Genomic DNA, 16,804 nt, shown 5'->3' on the forward strand with positions numbered 1-16,804 from the left:
ATGGTTGATCTTTGGCCTAACTCCATATATCTGCCTTTGGCCCATGTCCCTTAATACCTTTGCTCAATAAAAAATTAGTAGGGGCTATTGTAAGCCAGAGGCAAATGGCTCTCTGTACAGAATCAGACTGACAACATTTTGTACCCTGTACCTGGGATGGGAATAGAATTGACCCCAACCAGCTTTACTGTTTCATGTGGCAACAGAACAGAGGTCTGAGGCTTAGGACAACTGCATGTACATGTAAACAGGAGGCCATTCAGCCCCTCTAGTCTGCCACACAGGCAAGGATGAGCCATTTATACCCTCAAGCTTTTTCCATATGAACAGGAAGTGGTGGTTCGTGCCTGCAGGCATGTTGCATTGGAATAAGCTATTCAGATTCTCGTGCCACCCTCAATTAAGGCTGACTTCCCAATCAAAGTTGATCTATGTCTCAATTCCATGTCCTTGTTTGTGTTCCTTAACACCACCGGCCTTTACTGAAAGCACATGGAGAACAGAGGAACAGATGACCGTTTTTATTTTAAAGTCCAACATGAACAAAACTTTTTTATTTTTTTTGGGGGGGGGGGAGGGGTGTGGTGGGGGTAATATAAACATAGTTCATGGCCCTCACACATAAGAGACAAATTTTATATCAGACATGGTCTCAAAGGCAGTGAGGCCCTTATAAAAATAACAGGTACCATTAAAAAGTAGGTACATTTCAAGAATTGATTTTTATTAGAGGTGATCGTCTAAAAGTTGTGTAAAGCACATTAAGGGTTAGGTTCCACTTTTTGGACTCAAACAATTCAACCCAAATAACTGAGTTATTTGCATGGTTTAACAGTCTAACCATTTAGACATTGGCCTTTGGCAACCTTTTAAAACAAAAAGTCCCAAACTTCCATGACTAAGTTCAATCATGACCATAGTGTCTTCCAGGTTCTTGAGCACTCTGGAATCCTGGAAAGCCAGGATTTAAACTAGCAAGGATTCCCTGGCATGCCTGTACAACCCAATGATCACTCCATTGCTCCAGCTTCTTGCTTTTTTTGTTTCGCAGTTGCCCGTTTGCCCACTTGCGCTCGGCTCAGCTTGGCCTTTTTAGATGGCATACCCGACTTCTCCAACGAGTTTCCTGATGGCCCTTTCTCTGGAATTCTCTTCCTCTTGTTTTGTTTTTTCGCCTGACCTGCCCCTGCAGTCTTTAGAGCCTTCTCAGGCTTTGGATCTACCTCAGGCTTTCCCACGGAATCTCTCTCTCCCTCCTGCGCCTTCTCCTGAGGCATGCCTTTCTTCTTTTTCCAGTTCTTCCGTTTTTTGGTCTCTGGGAGAAAGCCTTTCTTTTTTTTCAAGGGCTTGTCTTCGGGAGCCTCTGGGGTTTGCGCTGGCTTTATCACCACATCCTTCTTGGGTCGCCTGGTAACAGAACATTAGCGAAGAACATGTTAAGTCAGCGAATGCTCATTAGGAGATACAAGAGTATTGCATCCCGGAACTGTCAGATCATCCTACTGAAATATATCAGATCGTGTGGGGTGGATACTGGAAGGATTGTTCCCTCTTGAAGGTGTGGCAGAAAAGAGGAGATATAATTTAAGAATAAGCATTTTTATTTAAATTCAGAGATTAAGAGGCCTTCTTCCTCTTAGAACATCATTAGGCTGTGGAATTCTCTTCCCAAGAAACCAGTGGAGGCTGGGGGTAAAGGTGGGGGCACTGGAGTTAAAGCGGCAATTAAATCAGCCACAATCCTATTCCTACTTTGTTTCCTTCTCTCAATTTTGTCTTCCGTATGGATCTGAGGTCCGTGCCTGGTCGCAACTTCCAAAACCAGAAGTCACTCCCAGGAATGACATCAGCATAGACCTTTGGAGTAGTGCCGAGGGCACAATGGTCATTGAAAATCCTACTCAATCTCTGCTCTGTCATCTCTGGGCACCCAAGAGATCTGCTGTTGCTGCTGAACTCCAACTGGAAATATCAGTCAGGGTGAAAAATGGACATCAGCATGTCATAGAGGTACAGAACTTCAACGGAAATAAAATTTGCTACTAATGTAGCTCAGTCAGCACCTTAAGCTCATTCCCTGATTCCAACAGGGTATTGACCTGCACATCAATTCAATTCATTCACCTTTCCTAAATATTCCTCAGTACCCCGAAATTCTTTTTATTCTTTCTGCTAAAGTGCACAATTTCACATTTTCCAACATCATATTCCCATTTGCCTGATCTTTGCCCTGCCATTTAACCTACGTTTATTGCCACCACAACTTAATTTTCTACCTGTCTTTGTGTCATTAGCAAATTTCAAATTTAGCAATTGTACCTTTAGTCCCTTCATCCAAGTCATTTATAAAAATGGTAAAACATTAAGGGCCCAACACTGATGGCTGTGGCACACCGCTCGTTATATCTTACCAACCAGAAAATTTCCTGTTTATGTCTTTATTTTTGATTTGCTGTTAAGTAGTCAATTTTCTATCCATGCACTTTACCCCCCTGCAGTCTAATAACCTTCGATATGACACTTTATCAAGTGCCTCCTGGAAATCTAAGTACAGTACAGCCAGCAGTTTAACCACTACACATCACCTTATCAAAGAACAGCAATACATTAGTTAAACTTGATTTCCCTTTCACAAATTTGCATTTACTCTGCCCAATGTATTTCCAATCTTCCAGGTGCCCTGCTGTAATATTTTTAAAACTCACTTTGGACATCATCCTTGCAACATGTTATGCTTAGAATTTCTGGCTTATAATTTCATGCTTTCTGTCTCCCTCTTTTCGTTGAGCAAAGCAGTACAGGAGACCATTACCTCACTTACAACCTATCATGGTTTCTGCTGCTTCTAAATATCTGATCGAGTTTATACACACGACTCACTGGTCTTCATGTCAGCAACCTTGGACATACAATTTTCCAAGTCACTCAAATAATGAAGCAGCTGAGGTCCCAGTACAGACCCGAGTAATATTACTTGTTCATTCTTCCATGGGATGTGGGCGTCACTGCCTGGGTCCACCACTTGCTGCCTTCCCCGGTAGCCTTGAAAATGTGGTGGTGTTCTGCCTTCTTGAACTGCTGCAGTCAACATACAGTAGTTAGACCCTCAATGTCCTTAGGGAGGGAATTCCAGGATTTTGATCCAGTGATATTGAAGGAATGGCAATATATTTCCAAGTCAGGATGGTGAGAGACTTGGAGAGGAACTTGCAGGTGGCGGTGTTGTCATGCATCTCTGCCCTTGTCCTCTTAGATTTTAGTGGTCGTGGGTTCAGAGGGTGGTGTCTAAGGAGCCTGAGTGAATTGCTGCAGTGCATCTTGTGGATAGTACATATTGCTGCTACTGAGTGTTGGTGGTGAAGAGACTTAATGTTTGTGGATGTGGTGCCAATCAAGCGGGCTGCTTTGCCCTGGATGGTGGCAAGTTTCTTTAGTGTTGTTGGAACTGCACTATCCAGGCAAGTGGGGAGTATTCCATCACACTCCTGACTTGCGCCTTACAGATGGTGGACAGGCTTTGGGGAATCAGGAGGTAAATTACTCACTCCAGAACTCTGACCTGGTCGTGTAGCCAAGTATTTATATGACTACAGCTGTTCAGTTTCTAGTCAATGGTAACTCCCAGGAAGCTGATTACTTGCAATATTCCAGCAGAGAACATTTTGTTTAACCCCTTTCTCCAGTGCCTAACCTGCAGCCGATCACTGCCTCTCATTACAAGATTACCTTCAATTCCACACACACTTCTTTTTGTTATCAGTCCTCAGGAAGTCAGTGAGCATCTCCTGCCACGAATTAACACAGTGACATAAGTTGCTGTTGCTTAGCTCTACCCAGAGGCTTTGAACTGCCTGCTCACTTGTACTGTAATTTCATCTTTTATTTTAAATTAATTGTGATATTTTTCCTATGGAATCCCAGAATATTTAACCTCCAACTGTGCCCTGATTGTAGTCAGGTCTCAGTAATTTTAGATTCTTGTGAAAATTTGTAGCTCAGGTTGTGGATGAGGTTGTTGGCTTGCTCACCGAGCTGGCTGGTTATTGCTCACTATGCTAGGTAACATCATCAGTGCAGTCTCCAATGAAGCAATGTTGTTCCACTCCACTTGGCATATATGAGATCCAGTTAAGTTGGGTTGTGTCATTTCTGGTTCTTTTTTACTTGGGTTTGTATATTAGTCACTGATGACGTTACCTAGCATGGTGATGAAACATCTGTCCGATAACCAACCAGCTCAGCGAGCAAGCCAACAACCTTGGGTCTCCGTAATGGCTAATACATCATATTGGCTAAACTGAATTTGTACTCCACTGTTTTATTTCTCATACTTCCTTTGTGTGTGCACAGGTACCTTTGCCTGTCACTCCCAGTTGACCCACTGTGTGAACTTTCTCCTCCCACCTCCTCCTAACGTAAGCTTTTTATGTGATTAGCAATGGCAGAGCAACAGGTTGACAGGCATTGGCCGAAAACTATATTTGATACAGTCTGGACAGGGACAAGACAGCAAAAGACAGAAGTGCTTACATGAATCCGAACAGTTTCATCACGTGCCAGTATGCATGGTCCACCTGTGAAGTCTGGCCAAATTCTGCCAGCTGCCCCAGCGACTGTAGCAGAGGCACCAGGACCTTCATTGACACATTGAGCTTCTGCAGAACAAAATGTACACATAGATCAGCTTCTGGGATTCTGAGAAGTGAGAATCTGAGGGGAGAGACCAAAGGAACTACACACAGGAGGCAAATTTAATTTCTCAACATTTTAGGTTATTATGGGGCAGATTTTTATTACTGTAGTTGGAAAACATGCCCCTTGACACCCACGGTCCCTCTGTGTCACCTTGTGCCCCTCACCCACTTCCATTTCATTCAAGCTACCTCCAATAACCACAAAAGGCAAACCTCAGGAGTTAAAAGGACAGACTTGGACTCGGTGTGTTGTCCGATCTGAAATACAACCTATCCCTTAGTGCTGCACAGAATTGCCAAGCTACGAGGAGTGATGTTTGCCTCCACCCAGGGGATCATGACTTCATTGGTTTTCTTTAGCATCAGGTCACTTGGCTGAAAAGCTTATCAACTCATTAACTCCAACTTGTTATTGTTCCTTCTGCCTCTGGGCCCTGAGATTTAACTTGACTCACTGCTTTATAATGGGTGCCTCTGTCATTCACAAGACAGACGCCATTTTGAGCACAAGTCCTCCTTTACCTGTTGATTCACAATCTTGAAAAGAACGCTGATCAGCTCCAAGCATTTTACCACTTTTTCCTGCTCCACCTTCAGTTTAACCTTTGTTGTGGTTTTCAAACACTGCACCAGAGATAAAAAAAATTCAAAGAAACAAAATGAAACGTTGCAACTCATTGAGAAAACTATCCCCCTCTATCTACTGAAGCAGTCTTTTATTTCAGAATATTAGTGCCCTGCTTGCTCACGTGCCTATAGCATTCCTGACAGCATCGCTTGGTGCAATGATTTGAATTTAGTCCAACACTCTTGGGCTCCAGTTCTGGTCGCCCTATTATAGAAAGGATGTGGAGGCTTTGGAGAGGGTGCAAAGGAGGTTTACCAGGATGCTGCCTGGACTGGAGGGCTTGTCTTATGAGGGGAGGTTGACTGAGCTCGGACTTTTCTCTCTGGAGAGAAGGAGGAAGAGAGGTGACCTGATCGAGGTGTACAAGGTAATGAGAGGCATGGATAGAGTCAATAGCCAGAGACATTTCCCCAGGGCTGGACTGACTGCCACGAGGGGTCATAGTTTTCAGGTGTTAGGAGGAAGGAGACGTCAGAGGGATGTTCTTCACCCAGAGCTGTGAGCGCATGGAATAGTTTGCCAGTGGTAGTCGTGGAAGCGGAGTCACTAGTGACATTTAACCGACTGCTGGACATGCACATGGACAGCAGTGAATTGAGGGGAATGTAGGTTAGGTTATTTTAGTTTTGGATTAAGATTATTCCACGGCACAACATTGTGGGCCAAAGGGCCTGTACTGTGCTGTACTTTTCTATGTTCTATTCCGGTCTCCTTTGCTTCCTATATCCCATAACAGGTGTCAAAGCCATTGAGCTTCAAGCTCTGGAATTACATCCATACCTACTTCCTAGAACACTTTGACCGCACGCATTGGGTACTATTAGGAAAGATGCTAAGGTGACTGACTGTCTCTTTTGGGTGACAATGCTTTCTTAAAGCACTATGGGACGTTTGGTTACATTAAAGATGTAACATGAACATAGGTCCTTGGTGCTCATGCACGGCTTATTGGCACCATTTACTCTCACTGCCACCACCCCAATAACACTGCTGAAGTAGCATTGGTTCCTTGGCCAACAGATGACGCAAATCTCTGCACCATGACACAGTAAGTGAGTGACTTTTGGAGGCGGTACAGCACTGTCAGATATCAATCTTGTGCATGCATTTCTCCAGTTACTTTGGGAATCATGGTTGGCTTTCATAAAATCACTATGTCACAAAATCAACAGGGTGCTTATAATCTTCCCGACATGTCAGAATCTAACACAGTTCTTGGAGGAATTTAAAATTTATTCCTGCCTCCGATTCTCCAATATCTCCGTGTCCCCATTATGAGAACCACATTGCGAAGCAAAACTATCACCGGGTTCTACTCCACTGTCTGACTGAATGTTTTTCTTACTCATTTATGGGATGTGAGCATCCCTGGTTAGGCCAGCATTTATTCCCATCCCTAACTGCCCAGAAGGACAGAGCAGAGACAACCACATTGCTGGTGTCACAAATAGACCCGACCAGGTAAGGGCAGCAGTTTCCTTCCCTAAAGGATATCAGGGAACCCGACAGGCTGCCCCCAACAATCAACGGCAGCTCGTGATCATCTCTAGACTCTTAATTCCAAACTATTATAGAAGTCAAATTCACCATCTGCCATGGCAAGATTCAAACTTGGGTCCACAGAACATGACCTGGATCTCTGGATTAGATTAGATTCCCTACAGTGTGGAAACAGGCCCTTTGGCCCAACACCGCCCCTTGGAGCATCCTATCCCCCTATAACCCACACACCCCTGAACACTACGGGCAATTTAGCATGGCCGATCCACCTAGCCTGCACATCTTTGGACTGCGGGAGGAAACCCACGCAGACATGGGGAGAATGTGCAAACTCCGCACAGGCAGTTACCTGAGACTAGAATTAAACCCGGGTCCCTGGCGCTGTGAGGCTGCAGTGCTAACCACTGAGTGACCATATCGCCCCTAATTGACTAGCGATTATTCTCTCCGTCAATGGTAAGCTTACTACCATGTTCAAGGGCTATTTGTGGGAAGCATGCCTGAGCATTCCAGACCTGCATACTAGCCAAGGCCAGGCCAGAACTGGCAGACTTTCAGACGATTTCAAGCTGCCTTTATTCCCCATCTATAAACATTCTTGAACAATGCACCTTACAAGGATTGAAAGGCTGCTTGACAATAGAAAACCAAGCTCAGATAAATATTTGGAAGCTAAACAAAGTTAGATAAATATTTTGCAGCCTTCCTGAATTATTTAAGGGAAGCGAGAAACTTTGCATTGTGGAGCATTTCCTCAGGGGATGGAATAAGTTAGATTGAGTCCATGAGAAGGCAAAGTTGACAAGGACAGTAGAACAGACTCACTGGGTCATTTACTTCCTTATGTTATGTGAAGGCCATTAGGTCAGGCTATTGGTCAGCATGGTCATCTTTTTATCCTTTGCAGTAAGGAAGAACACAATCCTAACTTCAATAAGACAGTGATGAGCTACAATGAGATGCTGAGTTGGAACGAAGGTCAAAATCTGCTCAATTAATGAGTGGAATTAATGAGACCAGCCATTGCTCAATTTTAGTGAGCTTTGCTAAGTAAGGTGCTACTAGTGGGGGCTCAAAATGGTGCAGTGCCCTCTGTGGAGCATGCAGGGGCTGGGTAGCTAACCATGAATCTCCTTAACAAATCAGACTGAAGAATTATTAACACAAGAGCCTGAATCAGGTGTACAAATTACAGCAGTCAATTACTTGTTATTCACTCATACGATATGGGTGACACAACTGGCCAGAATTTATTGCCGTTCCTAGTTACCCTTGAGAAGGTGGTGGTGAATTGCCTTTCTAACGACTACAGTTCATTCAGTGTACACCCACAATGCTGCTAGGGAGGGAATTCCAGGATTATGATCCAATGACACTGAAGGAATGGTGACAATTTCCAAGTCAGGGTGGTAAGTGGTTTGGAGGGGAACTTGCAGGTGGTGGTGTTATCTTGTGGCCTTTGTCCTTCTAGATAGTGGCTATCACAGGTTTCAAAGGTGCTGCCTAAGGATCCTTGGTGAACTTCTGTATGCATTTTGCAGATGGTACACTCTACTGTTGCTGAATGCAGAGAAATTGTGATGTTTGTGGGCGTGGAGCCAATCAAACAAAATGCCTTATTCTTGGATTGGGTCAAGCTTCCTGAATGCTGTCAAAGCTGCACTCATCCAGACAAGGTGGGGAGCATTCCATCATACTCCTGACTTGCCTTGCAGACAGTGGGCAGGCTTTGGGGAGTTAGCAGGTGAATTACTCAGTCCAGATTACATCACCTCTGGCCAGCTTTTGTGGCCACTGTATTTACATGGCTAGCCCAGTCCAGTTTCTGGTCAATGATGACCACTAGAATGTTGACAATGGGGATTCATTGATGGCAAATGCCACTGAATGTCAAGGGATAGTGGCTAATTTTCTCTCTTTGGAGATAGTCATTTCCTGACATGTGTGGCACAAATATTACTTGCCACTTGTGAGCCCAAGCCTGAATACTGTCCTGGTCTTGCTGAATTTAGAAGTAGACTGTGTCAGTGTCTAAGTAGTTATGAGTGGTAATGCACGTCCCTATATCTGAAGTCACGAAGAAGAGAAGATCATTTATGAAAGAGCTGAAGATGACTGGGCCTAGACATTCCCGAGAATCTTTAGTGGTGACGTCCTGGAGTTGAGATAGCTGACCTCCAACAATAAAAACTGTTTTGCTTCGTGCCAGGTATGACAAACCAGCAGGGACATTAAAGTTCTTCTCCGCTCTTCCACACACACCTCCTCCCCCGCTCCAGTTTTGCTAGGAATCCTCACTGCCACACCTGGTTGAATGCAGCCTCAATGTCAAGGGCTCTTAGCTCACCTCTGGAATTTAGCCATTTTATCCATGTATGAACTTACGAGCTAAATGCCTCTAGCGCAACCAAAACTGGGCGTCATTGAGCAGATGCTGCTTGTAATAATGTTGTTGACACCTTCCATCACTGATGATTGAAAGTAGACTGATGGGCAATAATTGGCTAGCTTGGATTTGTCCTGCTATTTGTGAATTGCACATTCCCTGAGCAACTCTCCACACTGTCGGGTAGATGCCAGTGCTGTAGCTGTACTGGAACAGTTTGGCTACTGACACATTGAGTTCTGAAGCACTAGTCTTCAGAACTATTATCAGAATGTTGGCAGGACCCACAACCGTAGCAGTATCAAGGGCTTTCAGCCATGTCTTGTTGTCATTTGGAAAGAATCCAATTGCCTGAAAGCTAGCACCTGTGATGCTTGGAACCTCCAGAAATTGAAAGAGAGAGATGACAGTTTGGATTGAAAGAGGAAAAAAAATGATAAACTAGACAATTGTATATAAGTCTACTTCAATTAAAATCTTAAAGGAACAAGGTTCTACACTTGTCAAAGTTCCTTTTCAGTAGCAGGTCGATTGCTTTTGTCATTTGGCCGTGGGATGTAGGTGGTGCTGGCTAGGCACATTTTTACTGTACATCCCCAATTCCCCCCGAGAAGGTAGAGATGAGCCACCTTCTTGAATCAGTGCAGTCTGTGTGGTGTAGGGACACCTACAGTGCTATAACGGAGGGAGCTGCAGGAATTGAATCCAGCACGAGGGAAGGAATGGCGATTTTATTTGAAGTTATGATAGCATGTGACTTGGAGGGGAACTTACGGATAGTGTTTCACTATTCATCTGCTGCCCTTGTTCTTTTAGGTGGCTGAGGTGAGGGGTTTGGATGATGCTGTCAAAAGGAGCTCTGGTGGGATGTAAGTAAATAAGAATTATTGAGTCTTTAAAAAAGGCACCGAAATGTAAGAAGTCTTAACTTTGTGGCGTTTCTTGTCGGTATGTACATGATGTCAAATCCATCTGAACAGAAATCAATGCTGTCATCATACCAATTATGGCAGAGCAACACTTCTTGATCAGCAACTTCAGATTTCGATATTTACCTGCACATCTGAGCACGCCCCAAGTTGTTGTCAGATTTGCAACTGGTGACAATGAGAGGTATCAATCATACTGTTAACTTCACAGTTAATTCTGGTCTGCTGTATTAGATAAATCTCAATTTTGAATTTTTTTGCTATTCATTCCTAATGTAAAAGCCTTGGCGTAAGTCAATCACCTGTTTAACCTGGTTGATGATCTGATTGATGATAATTTTCCCTTCTTGGTCTATCAGGGTCTTTCTCACCACTTGGGTCTGCACAGCTTTCAGGACAAGGGAGCAGGCCAGACTCTATAAAACAGGAAAATGGGATTGTTTAGTGAAACAATTCAAATAACATGTCTCATCAATGGTACCTCCCCTCTGACTGCTCTCATCTATGCCTTGAGTAAAAGCTATTCTACGCCAGCTAGCAAAGCTGACAGTATTGGAAATAAACAAGTCAAACGTTAATAGTGACATTTCCTCTTTCATCCTCAATGTACTTGGTTGTATGCAAAATGAGACCAGTGTCACGACATTATTTAATGTTTCACACAACAGAATTCAATGGATTCCAACAGCTGCAAATAGAGATTAGAGGTAGAAAATAACACAGAATTCAAGTTTACACAATCATCCAAACATGTGTCATAGACAAATGGAGAATTTTCAGGATTGTCATTTTTCTAACCTGCATAGTGTGGATTTTAGCTGAAGTGCCTCAGTCTTGATGATCAGAATTCATATCTCTGAAGCTAGAGCAGTGAAATCATGGGACAAGCCAGTAAACTGTAGACAGGTCAATTGATTGCACTATTGTGCAGGATGCATTCACGCTTCAGGCAGGAAAATTTCTGTACTACAGTTTGTTATCTGGAAGCACAGAGATACTGGACAGATTTTTTTAGAAATAACACGACAGCTGGGAACTGTTTCCCTGTTAGGTTACATGGAAATTGGTACTTGTAAGAGGGAAGCCGATGACAAGATTTTAGATACAATCTAGTCAGGATGTTGATATTTCACCCTGGGATGAAAAGTTTAAGCTGGTTATAGCATCGTTGTTTGGATGTGGTGGAACTGATATCTCGTTATGTACCTGTGACACCATAACATCTCTGATGGAAGTTTAACCATCATTTTAGCAATCCAGTGACTCACTGATATACTCTAGCCCTTTTATGTAACTTAAAGGAAACATATTATTTGCTGCACATTTGCAAAAAGTGTATTTGAAACTGCTTCAATCAAGAATTCAAACAAGCAAATTTTCTATTATAGATGTCTGAATTAAAAATGGAATCTTCCATGGGATGTGGGCATTGCCAACAAGACGAGCTGCCCATCCCTAGACTGCACTTGAGCAAGACACCTTCTTGAACTGTTGCAGTCCATTTGGGATTGGTTCAGTAGAACTGAGTGGCATTTCAGAGCGCAGCCACGATGCAACCAGATCGTTAGCAATCATCCCACAAATATGGCAGCTGCCTTCCCTAAAGGATGAGTGAACCCAAATGGGCTTTGGATAATCAATGGCAGCTTCATGACCATCGTAATGGAGACCAGCTTTAAAATCCAGATGAATTAATTTAGAATATAAATTTAATGATTTAATATTTTACTAGCTGCTTCAGTGGGAAGTGAACCAGTATTTCCATATCATTGACCTAAGCTTCTGGGTTACTCAGCCAGGTGAATTTATTACCATTTAGCTTGAACAAAGTGATTGGAAATGAAATATTTTCTGGCCTTTGGAGTGAACCATTGTCAACAGTGCGCAAAAAGGTCAACATTCTCATTCAAGCCTTGCACAAGAGTGCAAACATTAGCTAAGGAGAGACACCTTTGAGTTTATGGGAATTGATATCTCATTGCAAGAATACTGCTAGGAAAGATATAAAACTATTAGATACATGGTAATACCACTTAATTTAGGGAAACAATAGAGATGCTCCAAGATTTTAGTGCAACAGACTGACACGATCGTAAAGTGCTGAGGATGTGCTGCAGTCAGAGGTTGTAATCTCAGAACAGACGAAACATCAGAGCTCTAACTGCTCCTCTCAGCTGAGTATTAAGGATCCTACGGCAGTACTCTGAAGACAAGCAATTCTCTCCAGTGTCTCAGCAATCTACATTCTGTCTACCTTTTCCTGCTGCGTGGATCTCTGAGGTCCATGCGAGGCAGCAACTTCTGGAAGCTGAAGTGAATGCGTCTGTAAACTGCACTGACATTGTCAGTAACACCACACAAAAGGTTTATCTGGTCATTTTCACACTAATGTTTGTGGGAGCTCCCTATCAGGAAAGTGGCTGCAGCTTTTCTTACAACAGTGACTACACTTCAGAAGTACTCAATTGCTGTTAAACACTTTATGACATCCCGAAGTCATGAAAGACGTGACAATAATGGTCATCTTTCTCCCTTTAACATCAATGGATCCGCAAAGATCCAGAAAGGAAGATTGGGCAGTGCGGAATTGCAGGAAGAACAAGGAGTCAGGAAAATGTTTCTGCTCATAAACTTCCTTGGGTACAAAGTGAGAAAATTCATGAGAAATAAGACTACAACAAAAAGGTCCAAAGCATGTCAATGTCTGTTGTTAAGGTTGTAATGACAGACACATTCCTGCATTAATGCCAGGCACATTCCTACATTAATGAATCACTAAACACACAGAAATAGTGCTCTTCTGGTTCCCACATCAAGGCCCTTAATTCAAATGCACTTAACTCAATCTCATTCGTAAGCCAAGGTGTGCCAGTGAAACAAAACTAAATACAAACACTAACTTTTGGCATGCCTCCCAACTTGTCTGGTCGAAACCATCAATTGTTCATCAACCTCTAAGCAAACAGCAACTATTTTAACAATGCTTCCAATTAAGTTCCACCCATTTTAACAGTTACCGCAATGAAAGGGTTTCAGGATTAGGAGAGGATCCAAAATTCTGCTCACAAAGCTTGTCATAAAACATGAATTTCACTCCGATGCTCAATTTTGATATGCTGTACTCTAATTAAAGGCATTTTTGAGTTACAGTAGCCCCGGTCAGAGGTAGCACAGAACAGCCACATGTTGGCATAAAAATGGCTGCAATAACAGAATTAGTTTGCCTGGTCCAGTATTACAGTAAGGCCATAGGTTAAGCACAATGGTAGCTTTAAGGGAGAGATAACCCAAGGTAACAAAGTCTACTTTGAACAAAGAATCAGACAAACTAATTTACAGTGAGTTCTGGGCAAACAGCTGCAGATGTCCAAAACAGAAAGTTTGATAAGAAATGTCAGAACAGACAGTGAAGTTTGTAGCAAGCATTAAGAAGAAAATTAGGATCCCACGAAAACAGAGACAAATGATATGGGTAGGATTATGCCTTGTAAAAACCTAGGAATTGAGACCAGTTCATTGAACTGTGAAAGTGATTGAGTTTTAGTCTTATTAATGAAAAAGATGTCTTATTAGGTATACAAGAGCTAGTCAGAGTAGGGACAGTAAATTTCATCTTAAAAGACAGTGCATGGCTAGAACAAAGTTGCAAGACAAAGGGGCAGTGTCTACTTTACCTTCCAAGGTCAACTGGGACAGAAACTGCTTACAACTCATTAGCTAAAGAATGCTAACAGTAGGTGTAACCATAAAACATTACGCGTAACTAACTTTATATTAGAACTAATATTATGAACCTTACATAAATTACTCAGAACTGACTTCCTTTTGTATCTCCTGTGACTAGGACAGTGGGAAATACAAGATGAATAACAGAATTTGACAGGAATAGCAGTAAGTACAATGAATAACAGAATTTAAGCAGTCCTCAGAAATGAGCAAGCTTAGGACTTGTCTGAAAAAGAGTATAAATAATGGAATACATTGTATGATCTCGAGGTCTGATGACATGATGTCCAGTAAACATCATGAGGTCATGGGTATCCGAGGGTTGTCCATCACTGATTAGGTGTGTCACAGGCCTGGCTGTATAGATTAAGGGGGAAAGAAACAATGGCAATACTGCACGCAATTATTGTAACACAAAATGTATAAAAATGCTGTATCCATTGGGGAAGTCAGAGCTTCAATGACCTTTCTTCCGATCTGAGCTGGATTCAAGAGGATGACAATAGACAATAGGTGCTAGAGTAGGCCATTCGGCCCTTCGAGCCAGCAACGCTATTCATTATGATCATGGCTGATCAACCACAATCAGTATCCTGTTCCTGCCTTATCCCCATAACCCTTGATTCCACTATCTTTAAGAGCTCTATCCATCTCTCTCTTGAAAGTATCCAGAGACTTGGCCTCCACTGCCTTCTGGGGCAGAGCATTTCATATATCCACCACTCTCTGGGTGAAGAAGTTTTTCCTCAACTCTGTTCTTAATGGCCTACCCCTTATTTTTAAACTGTCCCCTACTGGGCCCCATGTGAAAGCCAGATTGAAAGCAGTCTCTGACCTCTCCCGCACATATGGTAAAGAGCTCCAATGAAGGTTGATTTTACTTCTGAACACAGAACCCGAGACTGTTCTTTGACATCTCTCCCCCACAATCTGTATTTCAGAAGCAGACTGTTGGTGTTCTGTGGCCCCTCACAAGCTACCAGGATTCTGGCAATGATGCATGCAAACAAATCTGCATTCAGCCTTTCACAAAGTCTTGACCTATCATTAACACTCCCACCTGCACTTGTCATGATATTGTGGATTGGGAGAGACCACAGGATGAGGTAAAGGAGTAGGAAGAATGAGATGATGGCTGTAGGTGCTGCAGTATACTTTAGTGACATTGCTACACTAGTTCACTCTAACAAGTTGTCTTCCTTAGCAGGACTTTGCCATGTTGGTCTGACACAATTGGTTCTCAGGCATTTTAGTTCCAATGAAGGAACACGTCGCTTCTTTGACGAAAAATGCATACTTCAAACCACAAATCAGTCATATTTTATTAAAATCAAGACATACTGAATATTTGGAAATAGCTTTGTTCAAAACCTACTTAGTGCCAGACTGGTGGGGCAAACTTACCCTTCAGCTCATTCCCTGTCAAGAGCAGGTAACAGGATGTAAACACATCTTCCAGCACTACATTCAGGTTTAGCCAATGCCCTTTGGAGCACAGATATAGAGATCTAAAGGTGCAAGTCCATAGCTCGCAGGAAGTGGCAATATAATTGAATAAGGAGGTAACGGTGGTATACAGCGTGCTTGCCTCTTCATCGTTTGGGGGTTGAGTCTAACAGTTGGCAAATCATGCAGCAGCTGTATAAAACTTCAGTTAGGTCACATTTGGAGCAGCCATAATGTGGAAATACCGGGGTTGGGCTCGGGTGGACAAAATCAGAGGTCACACGACACCAGTTAATACAAAATCACAAGCTTTTGTTAGCTCAAATGACTTCTACTGACGAGGGAGCGGTGCTCCAAAAGCTTATGATTTTAAATGTTAGACTATAACACGGTGATAATGGGAACTGCAGATGCTGGAGAATCCAAGATAATAAAATGTGAGGCTGGATGAACACAGCAGGCCCAGCAGCGTCTCAGGAGCACAAAAGCTGACGTTTCGGGCCTAGACCCTTCATCAGAGAGGGGGATGGGGTGAGGGTTCTGGAATAAATAGAGAGAGAGGGGGAGGCGGACCGAAGATGGAGAGAAAAGAAGATAGGTGGAAAGGAGAGTATAGGTGGGGAGGTACGGAGGGGATAGGTCAGTCCAGGGAAGACGGGAAGAACACCTCCGCTCGGTTCGCAATAAGCAACTGCACCTCCCAGTCGCAAACTATTTCCACTCCCCCTCCCATTCTTCAGATGACATGTCCATCATGGGCCTCCTGCAACGCCACAATGATGCCACCCGAAGGTTGCAGGAACAGCAACTCATATTCCGCTTGGAAACCCTGCAGCCCAATGGCATCAATGTGGATTTCACCAGCTTCAAAATCTCCCCTTCCCCCACTGCATCCCAAAACCAGCCCAGTTCGTCCCCTCCCCCCACTGCACCACACAACCAGCCCAGCTCTTCCCCTCCAGCCACCGCATCCCAAAACCAGTCCAACCTGTCTCTGCCTCCCTAACCTGTTCTTCCTCTCACCCATCCCTTCCTCCCACCCCAAGCCGCACCTCCAACTCCTACCTACTAACCTCATCCCACCTCCTTGACCTGTCCGTCTTCCCTGGACTGATCTATCCCCTCCCTACCTCCCCACCTATACTCTCCTCTCCACCTATCTTCTTTTCTATCCATCTTCGGTTCACCTCCCCCTCTCTCCCTATTTATTCCAGAACCTTCTCCCCATCCCCCTCTCTGATGAAGGGTCTAGGCCCGAAACGTCAGCTTTTGTGCTCCTGAGATGCTGCTGGGCCTGCTGTGTTCATCCAGCCCCACATTTTATTATCTTAGACTATAACATGGTGTTGTGTGACTTCTGACATTTGGAGTATTGCGTGCAGTTGTGGCCCTCTCACACTATAGGAAGGATGTGGAGGCTTTGAAGAAATTGCAAAAGATTTTTAATAGCACATTGCCTGGATTGGAGTATACTTGCTATAAGGCGAGGTTGGAT

The 16,804-nt window shown here is 43.4% G+C and overlaps 1 protein-coding gene across 1 annotated transcript in view; it reads right to left on the reverse strand.

The window, feature by feature from the left end:
- Window positions 1-703: 703 nt before the first annotated feature.
- mybbp1a (MYB binding protein (P160) 1a) overlaps window positions 704-16,804 on the reverse strand; it is an 82,052-nt gene continuing 65,951 nt past the window's right edge. Inside the window, exons 24-27 of the mRNA XM_059655313.1 lie at window positions 10,440-10,553; window positions 5,217-5,318; window positions 4,531-4,655; window positions 704-1,407 (exon numbers count right to left, since the gene is read on the reverse strand). Of these exons, the coding sequence (XP_059511296.1) occupies window positions 1,011-1,407; window positions 4,531-4,655; window positions 5,217-5,318; window positions 10,440-10,553 (738 nt within the window). The 3' untranslated portion in view covers window positions 704-1,010. The remainder of the gene's footprint in view (window positions 1,408-4,530; window positions 4,656-5,216; window positions 5,319-10,439; window positions 10,554-16,804) is intronic.

This window comes from Stegostoma tigrinum, chromosome 27 (genome assembly GCF_030684315.1).
Source record: "Stegostoma tigrinum isolate sSteTig4 chromosome 27, sSteTig4.hap1, whole genome shotgun sequence".
In the NCBI taxonomy this organism is placed as follows: domain Eukaryota; kingdom Metazoa; phylum Chordata; class Chondrichthyes; order Orectolobiformes; family Stegostomatidae; genus Stegostoma; species Stegostoma tigrinum.